At 45.9% G+C, this 14,761-nt stretch overlaps 1 protein-coding gene, 1 long non-coding RNA gene and 2 other non-coding genes across 4 annotated transcripts in view; 3 read left to right on the forward strand and 1 right to left on the reverse strand.

The window, feature by feature from the left end:
• The first annotated feature begins 1,652 nt into the window (after positions 1 to 1,652).
• LOC138414398 (uncharacterized) lies at positions 1,653 to 2,028 on the forward strand. Its single transcript, XR_011246821.1, has 2 exons — positions 1,653 to 1,744; positions 1,943 to 2,028. It is a non-coding gene; the product is annotated as an uncharacterized lncRNA (long non-coding RNA).
• On the forward strand, positions 1,796 to 1,865 carry LOC138415550 (small nucleolar RNA SNORD104). Its single transcript, XR_011247304.1, has one exon. It is a non-coding gene; the product is annotated as a small nucleolar RNA SNORD104 (small nucleolar RNA).
• A 30-nt stretch (positions 2,029 to 2,058) lies between the features above and the next one.
• LOC138415574 (small nucleolar RNA SNORA76) lies at positions 2,059 to 2,191 on the forward strand. Its single transcript, XR_011247325.1, has one exon. It is a non-coding gene; the product is annotated as a small nucleolar RNA SNORA76 (small nucleolar RNA).
• A 1,651-nt stretch (positions 2,192 to 3,842) lies between these two features.
• The window catches only part of TEX2 (testis expressed 2), a 112,489-nt gene continuing 101,570 nt past the window's right edge, over positions 3,843 to 14,761 (reverse strand). The window contains exons 9-12 of the mRNA XM_069541755.1: positions 13,302 to 13,427; positions 10,921 to 11,130; positions 7,134 to 7,254; positions 3,843 to 5,488 (exon numbers count right to left, since the gene is read on the reverse strand). Coding sequence (XP_069397856.1) covers positions 5,366 to 5,488; positions 7,134 to 7,254; positions 10,921 to 11,130; positions 13,302 to 13,427 — 580 coding nt within the window. The 3' untranslated portion in view covers positions 3,843 to 5,365. The remainder of the gene's footprint in view (positions 5,489 to 7,133; positions 7,255 to 10,920; positions 11,131 to 13,301; positions 13,428 to 14,761) is intronic.

The following is a 14,761-nucleotide window of genomic DNA, read 5'->3' on the forward strand; positions in this document are numbered from 1 at the left end:
GACAGGGGACCTGAGGGGAATCAGGAGTGAGAAAAATAGGAAGCATTCTTAGCTTTGGATACTGGCCCCTAGATAGTTGAGATACACATCTAGGGAAAAATGTCTACAACCTCCAGATTCTTGCCTTTTCCCATATATAGAAAAGCACTAAAATCATTAACTTGAGATGGCTGTTCTTTGTGAAAGGCAGTAATCTTTGATGTTCAACTATATTTGTTTTCTTTTTTTTTTTTTCCAGCAAAAAATTCATGTATTTCTTGGCTCCTCCCTTGCTTCTTGGGAACAGTTTCTCATAGCTCTCTGTCTCCTGGCCTAAAATCCCCAGTAAGACACTGAATAAACTCAGCTCACACGTCTTACACTGTGGGTTTTTCTTAAAGTCCACATCATCTACAGGTTACAATACACTTGCCAAAACAATGATTGTTTTGGACCAAAGAAGAATTTAGAAATTTAACTAAAGAGTATGTAGAAAATAAGGAAAGTAAGAGTCCTATTAAACTACAAACACAGGCTGAAATGCTTTCATTATTACAGAAAACAATAAACTTTCCTTATTAAGTTGGGAGAAAAAAGGAAATTAATTCCCAAAGAAAACATATAAAGGAAGTAGTGATAAACAGATTATTGTGCCTGTGTGTTTTCTGTTCCCCTCCCAGTATATCAAACCCAGAGTGTGTGAGTGCTCTGTTGTGTTCAACTCTTTGTAACCCCATGGACTGTAGCCTGCCAGGCTCCTGTTCATTGAATTCTCCAGGCAGGAATATTGGAGTGGGTTGCTATTTCCTTCTCCAGGGCATAGTCCCCATCCAGGGATCTAACCAGCATTCTTATTCTTTACCTGGTGAGCTACCTTGGAAGCCCAAATCAAACCCAGATAGCAAGGACATATTCTTATTGTCCACTTGTGAATAATGTGCCTGCCTCACAGTTTGATATCGGTACTTAGAAGTACTGTCAGCTTTCCCAAAGTTAGACCGTCTCTCCTTTCGGCCTCCGAAGTAAGCTACTTCTATTTTAGCATTTATTAAAGTAATATAATCACATAAGCCTTCCGCATCACACCAGTACTTCAAACACACGTATTTGTTTACCACTTAGAATGTATCAGTTGATTGACATTAATGTAATCCTTGTACACCACTGTTATTTTGGATTTCTCTGTTTTTCAGAAATCGAAGTTCAGAAAGGCTGAGTGATCAAGGTCAAGAAGCGAATTCATCACAAAGTCAGGATTTGGTAGCACATCGACCTGCTTTCAAATGCAAGCTTTTTCTGCCAGAACAGGTTACTTTAAATTCAGGGGCAAGACTATTGTCACCTCAGCTCCTAGCTTAGCTCGTGGAACTGAATACCTAACAGGTTAGGCATTTCTTGCGCCCTACTGTCTGTTCGGTTCCGTTTTGTGTACTATAGAGAGATACATCACTCACAAGCCGGTGACCTAGGTGAGGAAAGAAATCAGAACTTAGGACACTGCATGACATAGCCTTTGCTTAACACCCATCTCTATGGTTGGCATGTAACCACTCTATACTCTGGAGGATTCAGCGAGTCCAGCCAATCAGTGAGTTACTTTAAGGTCACGTGGCAGGAAGTTTTAACTTGCAATTGGTCAATAGCGGTAAGGCCCGCCCAACTACATCCGATCTGCTTCTTTAAGTAGAAACCAGGCCAGTTTCCGTTCCTTTCAGCAGCTGCGGAGCTGGGCAGGTGAGGTGGTGTCTGCTTTCTTCTGGGGCAGGTCTGTACCAGGTCTCGAGGGCCTGGGAGTCGGGCGGAGGGCGGGCGGCCTGCGGTGATGACATCCCAAATAAAGCACGTGTTAGACTGCTGACGCGGGTGATGCGAACTGGAGTCTGAGTCGGGCTGCCTCGGCGGCTGGGAAGAGACGGGCTTGCGGGCACATCGCACTCCTCACCCACAGCTCTTGTTCTTGCAGATGGCTCGAGAAGGACGTCGGATGTCATTGTCCTCCCAGCTTTAAGATCTTCCCCCGAAGCCCCTCAATAAAATGGTTTGATCCCAGTGGTGGTGTCCGATGTTGTGTGTCGCGACGCGCTGCCTTTGAGCCCCCGCCGCGCCTGCGCGTGGCGCCGGGGGTCAGGCTGCAGCGCCAGAGGACATGCTCGCGCATAACTGGGGTCGTCTGCCCCCGCGGCTGCGGCCCTTTTAACCGCGAGCGACACGGTCGCCCTGGGCTGCCGGGGCGGGGTATACAGGGGTCTGGGGAAGACGTCGGGGGTCCTTGTAGTCTCTTATTTCTTGTGACTTCACTGAGTCCGAGTGTCACTTTCATGGGGACCTGTGAGATGCGCAGCTTCATTTAACCGCCGTGTGGATGGCCATTTGCAGGGAGAGGAGATGAGAAATAGGCTGTGGCCTTAACAGTTCAAGTGCCGTGGTGTACTCCACTGGAATTGGCCTCCAGGTCTTGGGCTTCACGAACTTATTAACTTTATAAGGGGTATTCGCGGACTACTTCAAAATAGGCTTCCCTGGTGGCTCATACGGTAAAGCGTCTGTCTGCAATACAGGGAATCCAGGTTTGATCCCTGGGTTGGGAAGATTCCCCTGGAGAAGGAAATGGCAGCCTACTCCAGTACTCTTGCCTGGAAAATCCCATAGAGGAAGGAGCCGGGTAGCTACGGTTCATGGGGTTGCAGAGTTGAACCCGTCTGAGCGACTTCACTTTGACTTATAGGGTATGCCCCAGACAGTGTGAACAGCTCAGTACCAAGGTATTTTGCCACAGGGCACAACATAGGCACCTACTTGCAGGTGCAATCCACATTCTGGGTGTTTTAAAAACGTGCACAAAGGGAGAGTTGTTTTATCATCCACTGGATGGACATGAGTTTGAGCAAGCTTGGAGTTGGTGACGGACAGGAAAGCCTGGTGTGCTGCAGTCCACGGGTGGCAAAGAGACGACTGAGCGACTGAAGTTGTATTAGAGGCAAAATGAGGGGCAGCCCAGGAAACATAGCTCTGAGCACTGCTCCAAAGAAGCAAGTCAGTACAAAAGATATTTTGGTGAGGGAATGCATGCAATTGAGCACTAGTTTCTCTAGTTTTCTGCTTTTGCTAGTCACAGGGACAGTTGTCAGGTTTTCAGTGTTTTTGTAGACAACGAAGGGAGAAAGTTGAACTCAGCTCCTGAAAATGTATCTGAAGATCTCTCTGCCAGTCCCTGCCTGGAGCACAGAGTGCTTTATTACTGCTCTCCACTTGTAGGGGGTGGGTGTTGAAGGTCACCAGCTGCAGCAACACAGGATTTAATCCTTGGAGGGGTACATGGCAAGTGCCAATTTGTAGTTAAAACAGATGACAACAGGCTCTGAAGCTTAGCTGAAATGTGCATCAGTTCCGAGGATAAGGCGGCAGGTGTTGAAAGGTGAGAACGCACCAGTGCCATATCTCAACGGCTTTGTTGCTTAATAATGGAGGTGGCTCCAAGTTAGTAGGCAGTTGGTGCGAACTCAGCCTAGGAGGGCTCTGCAGGTAGTGCTAGTGAAGAGTCCACCTGCCAGTGAAGGAGATCTCAGATGCAGGTTCAATCCCTGGGTCAGCAAGATCCCCTGGAGGAAGGCATGGCAACCCACTCCAGTATTCTACCCTGGAGAATTCCATGGACAGAGGAGCCTGGCAGGCTGCAGTCCATAGGGTTGCAGAGTTGGACACGACCGAAGGACATAGCCCATACCAAGGTGTGGTCTACGTTGGATCCTCAACAGAATAAGTCCAGTGATCACTCAAGAAACAAGCTGCCATTGGCAGCTGACTGCTCAGATTCTGTGCCACAGTTTATTCTAAACAGGATTAAGTAGAAATAACTTGGATGCTTATCTAGTATTTGACATGAGATATTTATTTGTGAAACAATGCAAGCGATTGTAAATCCCCCACATACTATTTGATTAAGTGCAATAAGGTACAGTCATGTGTAATCTCTTTACACAATAGTGCATCTAGTCCTTCGCCTTAAATTATTGCACAAAAATTATAAGACCAGTGAAGACGACATGCGGACTGACAGGCAAATTGGCCTACACAATGAGAACAGTACACCAACTGGAATGGTCCAATAATTTAAGTCAAATGTTTTAATGGTGCAGTTAAAGTAATCAAATAAGGGTTCAAATATATTTTTTCAATATATTAATTTCTTTAAAGTCATGTTCAGGCAAGGTGCTGCTGCTGTTTAAAAAAACACTATTAGCTTTGTCCACAGATGTAGTTGTCAAAAGTCACCCAAGGTAAGTCTGATGTTGAATGTAGCTTTAAACCATTAAAAATTTGTATTTTGAGTGTACTTCTCAAAGCAAATTATACAGTTGAGAGCCCTGAAACTTGTAAACTAAACATTCTGACGCAAGTGCACAAAATAAAGTTGGCAATGTTAAATGTCACGTTAGTTTTGAGATCTGTAGTGTGTGATGTTGAGCGAACTTTTGGTCTTGACTCAAGATGATAAGAGAGCAGTCCTGTTTTGGCCATCAGAAAAGGAAACTGCCCACAAAACATCCCTAGCCAATTAGGTTAACAAGGCATTTAAGATGCCTATTTAAAGCTTCCCAGAGCACAAAGGAAGTGCCAGGTGGCTGGACAGTGGCTCTGGCTTCCAGGCCGCACTCCAATCCAGTCTTGTGCAGTGTTTGACATTTTCACATATGCTCGGGTCTCAGGAAAATGGGATCAGTTAGAAACCAGGTGATTGTACCTTGTTGGTAGAAGGCATGGGATGGTTGGATCTCATGGCTTTGCCTAATGTACACATAAATCCCACCATTCTTGCCCCAGCTGGTAGTGTGTTAAGAGTTGTATGTTCTATGGCTAGTTGCTTCCAAAACACAGTAAGAGTAAGTTGCTATGCATATCTTTATCACCAAAGACACAGCTCACAAAATTCCACTCCCCACCCTCCACACATGGAACTATACTGATGTTCTCTGGGGCTGCCTCACACAAACTGGAGAAGTGAGAAAATGTTCCACTGCGCTGGCTGACTGAGCAAAAACCTTGGAGGCATCGAGGAGGCAAAGGGAAGCCTTCCAGCTGTGCAGCTTTGCTCTTAATGTGCTCTTTTGCGACAACAAAACCTGGTAGACTTAGAAAAGCCAGGGTGGGGGTCACCAGTAATCTCTGGACCCACCGGGATGATCCTTCCAGTTTTCCTTTGCTTAGGCAAAGCTTTGCAGCAGGCAATCTGGACCCCAGTCTCGGGACACCTCAGGGTGGGACCGGCACCGGCAGGCAGAGGGCAGAGCGCTGGCACAAGGAAAGGCCAGCGCTGCAGCCCAGATGGCAGCCGAGAACCCCACACTGAGCTTATCTCCTACTACTGGGAACACCAGGACTGCACCCATCACAGCTGATCAGCAGCCTCCACAGGTGGGTCTTTCAGGAGGCTGGAAGTGGAGCGAGGATCCATGGCCGAGTGCATGATGGGGATATAAACATCATCCATGTTTGGCATGACAAACACTTTCTGCAGAAAGAAGAAACAGACATGAAACAAGGCTCTGTTCTCTGGGAGTTGCCCTATTGTGTTCTGATAAGAATTTTAGGCTTTAGACAAGTTTTTTAAATACATATGAAACAACTTTTCTTATACATTCCAAACTAATTCCTCTATGATATTCAGAAGGCCTTGAGGGATCAACACCAGTGCGTGAACATGAGAACCCAATAGGCTGTGAGGCAGAAGCAGCCTTTGAGTTCACTTAAATATAATAAAATTACTCATGAGCTGATGAATAACGTTAAGAGAATGGGCGTAAGCTGCTCACAGGATTCCAAATTACTATATCCAGAACACATGTTCTAAGTAAATTTTATCCTAGCACTCAAAATCCTACCAACAAAAAACTAAGCTATTTTTTTTTCCCAAACCAGAACCAATTAAAGCTGCATAGAAAAGAAATCCTACTATCATGAACACCCAAAGAATAAACAGTGATTGACAGTAATGGTGCTTTGCCTATTTATAAATTAATTTTATGTAAGTGAATTCTGGCAATGTATTCAACTTCAGCAATGCTTCCAAAAGCAAAAACAAAAACATGTGGCCTTGGGAGAATGCAAACAGTTACCCTTCGACTTTCCAACTTGCCTCGAGAATACCATGCACCAAAGTCTGCCCCCTAGAAGGGGTGACCATTCTACCCCAACACTCTTAAAAGAGATGACCCACCCAAATTCCTCATGTAGGAAAGAGGAAAAGAACTAAAGGCATGAGGTTGTTTTTCCCCTAACTAGGTTCAAAGTACTTTTTCTTTTGGAGATAAAATAAAGCTTTCCATAAATTGGTTGTTATATTTACAGCTACAGCCTTTAAATAATATAGTTTTTAGATAATAAAAAGTATAATTTTAAAGGCAATGACTCAGAAAGTACTACTGCAAACATAATATGGGTCTTCTTCAGAAAGTGAAATTCATCATAAAATAGTCTGTTAATCCATAAAACCTTAAAAGTCAACTATGCCTCAAAAACCTGATAAAAATTTAATAGAAATAGCTCATTGCAAGGCCTTGGCTACACTGCTATTTTCTGTGGTGGAAGAATGCAGAGACAGGCTTGGAGAATGAGCTCTGGTTGAGTCAGCTCCAGGACTACCCTCGAAGGTTCACAGGGTAGGGACAGGCCGGATTCATCTTTGAACTCCCAAGGCAGGTGGAAACTGCACATACGATATTTGTAGAAGCACACAAACTGAGCAAGGTGGGTACCGTACAAGGGCAGGAATGACTTCCCTGACCACGGCCCAGGTGCTACTCACTGGCCAATTCCAGGCCCCACCTAGAGAAAAAGTCCAAAGATGGTCCCAGCAGATGGACAACTTAACCCTCGCCAGGCCTACTGGGACATGCCAGTCATTTTGCTCTTTGACCCCCACATTTTGAGTTTCCTCTGAAGACTATGTAACAGGGCATGGATGAGTTTCAGGGTTTCCAAAACTAAACCGGAAATTTTATGCCTCTTTGATCACACGTGTACTTTCCCCAGATGAGGGTCCATAGCTTTCATCAGATTTTCCAAGGAGGATCCTGAACCCTGCCCAGTTCAGAAGCTCTGTTCTGCCCGGCGCTTTCAGACGCAGCGTGAAATGCTAGATGACCCAGCAGGTGTACCTGGAACTCTTGTTCCAGTTTCTTCTCTATCCAGTCTGTCACATGAACTAAAGTCACTTCTCTCTCTCCAAGTTTTGGCCGAGCTTTCAGCTCAATATATGGTGGCTTCCGGAAACCATACCTTTTAAAAGAAGACAAATAACAACATTTAGAAGCAAAGAAAAGAAGCGGATGGTACCCAGAGTAAACATTCCTCCTTTACACAAGGCTTTATCAGTACTTGAAAATGTTTTCTTCTTCTGAAAATCCCTTATAAAAAAACACACTTCACTGCAGCAGGTATGAACTGTGAATTCCCTGTGTCCCTGGACCCAGGGCTGTGATGACTGGGGAACCGTTCTGACAAACCAAGACAGCCAGGAAACACCACTGGATAAGTCCATGACCTGGGCATGTTTCTCCTAAAATGGCGAGGATATTTTTTGTTTCTATTTTTATGAGAGTACGATACATCTGTTACAAAACCCCAAATATAAATGTGTATAAAGCAGGAAATAACACTGTCTCTCTCTGGATCTCATAACCAAGAGAGGGCCACTGAGAGAAACAGGATCAACTTCCCCCACACTTCTAACATGCATACGTAAACAGAGAACCTTCTGTAACCTGCCTTTTCACTCCGTACTCCACACTATGATTATTACAGCTTCTCAGAGGAACCAACTGGCACTCAGGACTGTTGGTAAGGTATCCAGTCAAGAGACTGTGTACTCTCAAACTAAAAACTTTGATCCATTATAGACCAACGTTTTAAAACATCCAGGTACACCTTGGAGATATGTGGGCTCAGTTCTAGATTGCCGCACCAAAGCTAACATTTCAATAGAGAGTCACGTGAATTTTTGGTTTCCCAGTGCATATAAAAATTATATTTACATTATGTTGTAGTCTAGGTGTAGACTAGGTGTGCAAAACAAGGTATATACCTCAATCAAAAAATACTTCATTGCTTAAAAAAAAACGATAACTATCATCTGACAACACAGGGTTGCCACAAACTTTTATAAAAAGTGCAGTATGGGCAAGTACAAGAAAGCAAAGCATAGTTAGACAAGGTCTGCCCATACGATAAGAATGGCAAGTTGCTATAAACTAAACACTCTGAATGCGTACAGTTATCTTTGTGGATTAGTAACAAAGAGTCCGGCACTCATGCATGCACTGAGTAGCACTAGGCTGTGTGTGCTAAGCCGCTTCGGTCATGTCCAGGTCTTTGTGGCCCCATGGACTATCGCCCGCCAGGCTCCTGTGTCCATGGGATTTTCCAGGCAAGAATACTGGAGTGGGTTGCCATTTCCTCCTCCAGGGAATCTTCATGACCCAGGGCTCGAACTGGCATCTTGTACATCTCCTGCATTGCAGGCAGATTCTTTACCGCTGAGTTACTAGGCTGCTGCTGCTAAGTCGCTTCAGTCGTGTCCAACTCTGTGCAACCCCACAGATGGCAGCCCACCAGGCTCCCCTGTCCCTGGGATTCTCCAGGCAAGAATACTGGAGTGGATTGCCATTTCCTTCTCCAATGCATGAAAGTGAAAAGTGAAAGTGAAGTCGCTCAGTCGTGTCCGACCCTCAGCGACCCCATGGACCGCAGCCTTCCAGGCTCCTCTGTCCATGGGATTTTCCAGGCAAGAGTACTGGAGTGGGGTGCCATTGCCTTCTCCGGAGTTACTAGGCCAGAGGCCTCTAATTTTAATTACCATTGAGCAGTGGTGTTTGTAACTCCTAAGTCAACTCTTACTGTTAAAAAAAAATTTTTTTTAATTAAGCTGCACAGTAAAGTATTATCTGGTTATTTTTAGATGATAAAGTTATAGGTTCTTAGTTTTTGTTGTTGTTTTCATGTTCTTCCAGCGAAAATACTACTTTTTAAAAATAAAATCCTAAATAGTATTTAAAAGTTTTTAATAGGAAAACACCACTATCATCATTAAATGATCAGCCAATTAAACAACCCTTTTGTAATCATTTTTACGAGTCCTTCTGAACACGAGGCTGTGCAGCAGCATTCTGGTTTCATGTGATGAGAGAACAGATGTGTCTTTTTCATAGGGGCTGCCCTGGTGGCTCAGTGTTAAACAATCTGCCTGCCAATGCAGGAGACTCAGGTTCAGTCCCTGGGCTGGGAAGATCCCCTGGAGAAGGAAACGGCAATCCACTCCAGTACTTTTGTCTGGGAAATCCCATGGACAGAGGAGCCTGGTGGGCTGCAGTCCACGGGCTTGCAAAAGAGTCAGACATGACTTAACAACTAAACAACAACAACAACAAGCTTTTTCATATGAGTGTAGCTTATGGTACAATGCGGTCTTTTATGTAATCACGATATACCCTTATGCATATTTATAGGTCTTACTTGCCAACTTAAAATTGAGATTTAGAAATAGTGATTTTCTTTTGCTGGGATCATGAATAATTTTTTTTCAGTGATTCTCAGTCCTAGCTTAGTCTCCCAACCCCAGAATCATGGGGGCCGGGCTCAGCACAGCTTTAACAAGTCCCCAGGTGACTGCGGCATGCAGGCAGGGTTAAAACCCACTGGTTCATTCAAATGACAACTCTTTGGGTCACCCTTCTCAGTAGCTCAGCTGGCAGAGAATCTACCTACAATGCAGGAGACCATGGTTCGATTTCTGGGTCCGGAAGATCTGCTGGAGAAGGGATGGGCTACCCACTCCAGTATTCTTGGGCTTCCCTGGTGGCTCACCAGGTAAAGAATCCACCCGCAACGCAGGAGACCTGGATTTGATCCCTGGGTTGGAAAGATCCCCAGGAGAAAGGAAAGGCTACCCACTCCACTATTCTGGCCTGGAGAATTCCATGGTTGCAAAGAGTCAGACACAACTGAGGGACTTTCACAATCTACCAGAGTTACCAAGCACACATCCTGCCTCCTCAATGTGCAGGTCTGACCTGGGGAAGTCTTCCCTCACCGCCAAGGACTCTGCTGGCTGTGTGATCCCCATCTGCAAAGTGGGGCATAATGGTAGCCCTGTCTCCACAGGACGCTGGGAGGACTGGCCCGGCAGAGAATAAGGGTTCTACAAATCACAGCTCTTCTTCCTGGTGGAAAGGGCTGACTTGAGAGAGGAGGAAGACCTAGAAACAGCTCATCCCACAAACTTCACCGGTTGACCTTAACTTTTCCTAAGTGTGAAGATGATTATTTTTTTGTTTAATTTTTGGTTGCAACTCACAGCCTATGGGATCTCAGTTCTCCAACCACAGACTGAATCCATGCCCCCTGTAGTGGGAGCCCCGAGTCTTAACTACTGGACCACAAGGGACATTTCAAAGATGAGTATTTCTCACCATTTAAAAAACATCTGAATTATCATTTCATGGCATAATAGCACATGTGTGTGCTTCAGTTGCTCAGTTGTGTCTGACTCTTTGTGACCCCATGGGTGTAGCCCTCCAGGCTCCTCTGTCCATGGAATTTTCCAGGCAAGAATACTGGAGAGGGTTGCCTTTCCTCCTCCAGGGGACGTTCCCGACCCAGGGATGGAACACCCGTCTCCTGTGTCTCCTACAGTGGCAGGCATATCCTTTACACTGTACCGCCTGTGAAGCCCTGAGGTGTATCTTTATATTTGAATTAACCACTCACAGAAGAAAAGTGGAATCAGATTTACAACTAACTTTAAGGTCCCAAGAAAAAACATTTGAAAGTATTTCTTCCCAGGAAGAAGGTACTTTCCATAATGTCAAGGGTCAGCAGACTATGACTATTATGATCATGCTCAAAGGGAATTACTGGCTGACCCCGAGGGGCCTTCTACACACGCACCATATTCGATCAGTCGCAGGAGGTGGAATGTTGACTGCCAAGGTTCCTCTACATTCTTGCACTTCTACAGTTAGCAGTAGGGGTGTATTGGAGACTTCTTCAATCTTCTTTTTAATGAATTCTGTCTCTGTTGCTTTTTGGAAATATTTTGACTTGGTAATTTTATCAACAAACCTCATGATCTTGCTTGTTCGATGACCTCCAACATACCTTTAAATGAGAGAGACAGGCAAGTGTTAGTGTCGACTTTGTTCCTTCATAAACAGAAACTTGGCTTTCTGTTCACCTGATTTTAGACCAAAGTTTCTCAACAGCAGAACCACTAACACTGTGGACTGGGCAATTTGCTGTGGACGCTCCTCTGTATGAAATGTTTAGCGGCATCCTTGACCTTGGCCACCTTGATGTCAACAGCACATCATCTCCCAGCAGTTAAGACAATAAAGTGTCTCTGGATATTGATAAATGTCCCCTCAGTTCTCAGTTGCTCAGTTGTGTCCGACTCTTTGTGACCCCATGAATTGCAGCACGCCAGGCCTCCCTGTCCATCACCAACTCCCAGAGTTCACTCAGAGTCACGTTCATCAAGTCGGTGATGCCATCCAGCCATCTCATCCTCTGTCGTCCCCTTCTCCTCCTGCCCCCAATCCCTCCCAGCATCAGAGTCTTTTCCAACGAGTCAACTCTTCGCATGAGGTGCCCAAAGTACTGGACTTTCAGCTTTAGCATCACTCCTTCCAAAGAACACCCAGGACTGATCTCCTTCAGAATGGACTGGTTGGATTTTCTTGTAGTCCAAGGGACTCTCAAGAGTCTTCTCCAACACCACAGTTCAAAAGCATCAATTCTTTGGCGCTCAGCTTTATTCACAGTCCAACTCTCACATCCATACATGACCACTGGAAAACCATAGCCTTGACTAGACAGACTTTTGTTAGCAAAGTAATGTCTCTGCTTTTCAATATGCTATCTAGGTTGGTCATAATTTTTCTTCCAAGGAGTAAGCGTCTTTTAATTTCATGGCTGCAGTCACCATCTGCAGTGATTTTGGAGCCCCTCAAAATAAAGTCTGACACTGTTTCCACTGTTTCCCCATCTACGTCCCATGAAGTGATGGGACCAGATGCCATGATCTTTGTTTTCTGAATGTTTCCTAAAGGGAACAAAATAACCCCTAGGTGAGAACTACTAGTTCAGATAAGGTGTAGACATCAGATGGAGCCTAGTCTTGATGATGGAGAGTCAGGCCAAGTTCCCACAAGTGCAGGCAGGGAATGCATCTCACCTGCTCTCCTTAATAACCTTCAAACACTGAATACAAATCTCGTGCCCTCTTAGAAAAAAATCTCATCGTCTCTATACAACAAATAAGACATCAGGCTGAATTAACAGGGCAGTAGAACACAGTAAAACATCTGCCTTTCAAGACAGTGTCACACTGACTCTGAGCAGCAATTACTTGTCAAAGAGTTTTAGGAGCATCTAAAGAGAACAGCTACATCAAGATGATGGGCTGGCTGGCCAGGAAAGTAAGCTCCTCTATCAGGCCACATGGACCTAGGACTGCCCTAAGAAGAGAGGATATTTGTTTCTTAAAATCCTCCGCAGATCTGGAGTTCAGGAGTAGTATATGTATGTGTGTAGGAAAAAGCCATCACTATGAAGGTCAGGTGGGGAGTTAAATAGTGCACACAAACTCTACTGCCAACTCCTCAGACATCTAGATTCTTTTTATCTTCTGTAGGATTTCAAAAGTGAACAGGTTGATGTTTTCTTAAAAAGGCTTCTGAATCCCTTGGTTTCTTTGTCATTTCAGTTTCTTTGCTCACTGTAAATAATTAAAAGATCCTTACAGAGAGGCGGCCTAAGCACTTGGATCATTCCACAGTCCAAGTAACAGGCAAAAGGAACCCTCCAAATGAAGTTCATGATCCAAAAGGTCATCTAAGTGATGCACGTTTCCAAAATTCACCAAGGAAATCGTTAAAATGTCTCAACTTTGCAGGAACTATTAACGGATCACTGGAGGCACGTGACCCGTAAGAAGGGACGTAATGCTTCCCACCGACACCAGGGGGAGGTGCTGTGCAATTTATGGTCCTTGTGTTAAACATCCTTTCCATTCTGGTAGTCTTTACTCCAAAGGTCTGAGAAAACCATTTTGGTCTGGTCTCTGAAAAAGGGGAAACTATTTGGGTGTTTTTGATTTGGGGTCTCGAATTTTAAGCCACTGGCTTTGAATTATTAATGCAAAACCCATTCACTCAAAGTAAAGGAGGGAGGAAGACCAGAGAAGGAAGAGGCGATGCAAAGCTCACGCCCAAATTGCGGCCCTGACCACCCCCCAACCCCGGGAGACTCCAGAAGCTGGGTCCACTCACCCCTCAGCCCCTGGGAGGAGCGGTTTGTCTCCGGCGCTGGGCTCTGGTGCATCGTCTTCGTCGGAGGAGCCAGCACTGGAGGACTCCTCGTCGCTGTCGGCCAGACAGAAGGCCCTGGGCCTGCAACTGATCAGGGCAGAGTCACCAGGCTGCCCTCCCAGCGCAGGCTCTGCTTAGGAAGAGCACGCGCTCCACCGCCACCATGGTGGCAGCACTCCCCACTCCCCCTCACCCAGACAGAGGAGGCCTAACCCAGAATCCTCGGGTGGGCCTGGTCCCCTAGGAGACCCTTCAGCGCCCAGTCCCTGGCAGAACCGCCGAGGGCTTGCGCCGGGAGGGTTGGATTCTGTGCATGCGTCAGAAAGACAGGCGGTCAGAGTGTGATGCGGTCCACACAAAATGCAGTGATCTCATCCACACAAAATGCAGTGATCTCGTCAACAGTGCAGAGCAGCCAATGGGCGGTGAGTGGAACGAATGAAGATTGCATGGGTGACGGGACAGCTCATGTTAGTGAGTGACCACCTCATGGATGACGGGGTTGTTCAGGCAAGTCCTCTGACACTGGCTGAGTTCAAAAAAATTGTGCTTTCTGGCTTAGTCATCTCCAAGTGAGTTTTGGCTGGAGACTGCTTCCTTGTGAAACTACATAACCCCCTCTCCTGCCCCAGCTCCTGAAGGTCACAGAAAAAGCCAACAACCAGAGGTACAAATCTCAAGGGATTCCAGGAGGCAACTGACATGGGAAGCCAGGAACCTTTCAGGAAAAGTACTAGTTTATAACTTTTTAAAAATAAAGTAATAAAAAGCTTCACCAGAGAGCAATGCTCCTCATGAATCTTTCCAGGGTAGGTTCTCAGTTTCCAGAGGCCTGGAGGGTCTGGATCACCAGAGTGGCAAGTGATCAAGGTTCCCCACTGAGGGCACTGGAGGGCTCCCAGCTGAGCTCTGGCCCCACAAAAGGCAGCTTCCTCCCTGAAGGGAGGCTTTACTTCCGAGAGGCAGAGAGACAGAAGGCAGGGCCCATCTCAGGCTCAGAGACTTGATGGGGACAAAATGAACAAGGGACAGAACTATCTCTGAACATTGTTACGCTATCAATAGTCACTAAGCAGAGGGTCGGTCTTGTAATTTTGAGGACAAAATCACCAGGACAGGGGAAGGCATCCCAGCTTAGGTCCCATCTCCTGCATTCAAAACCCTCTGGGGTTTTCCTCAGATGCTGTCCTTGGCTACCAGAAGCCCATATGGGCGCTCATCTTTTGGCCAACAAGGGCCAAGGGCACCCAAGGGCAGAGCACACCTGCCAGTGTGGCCTTGAAGGCCCAGCTGAGGTCCCAGCATGGGAGAGGAGGGCTCTGAAATCTCCACCCTGAAACAGGAGCCTGGCTGTAAGAGGACCTCCCTGGCAGGACACCCGGATCCTCCTCAACCCTGTTCTGAAACATTAGAGCCTGCGC

This window comes from Ovis canadensis, chromosome 11 (genome assembly GCF_042477335.2).
Source record: "Ovis canadensis isolate MfBH-ARS-UI-01 breed Bighorn chromosome 11, ARS-UI_OviCan_v2, whole genome shotgun sequence".
NCBI classification, from domain to species: domain Eukaryota; kingdom Metazoa; phylum Chordata; class Mammalia; order Artiodactyla; family Bovidae; genus Ovis; species Ovis canadensis.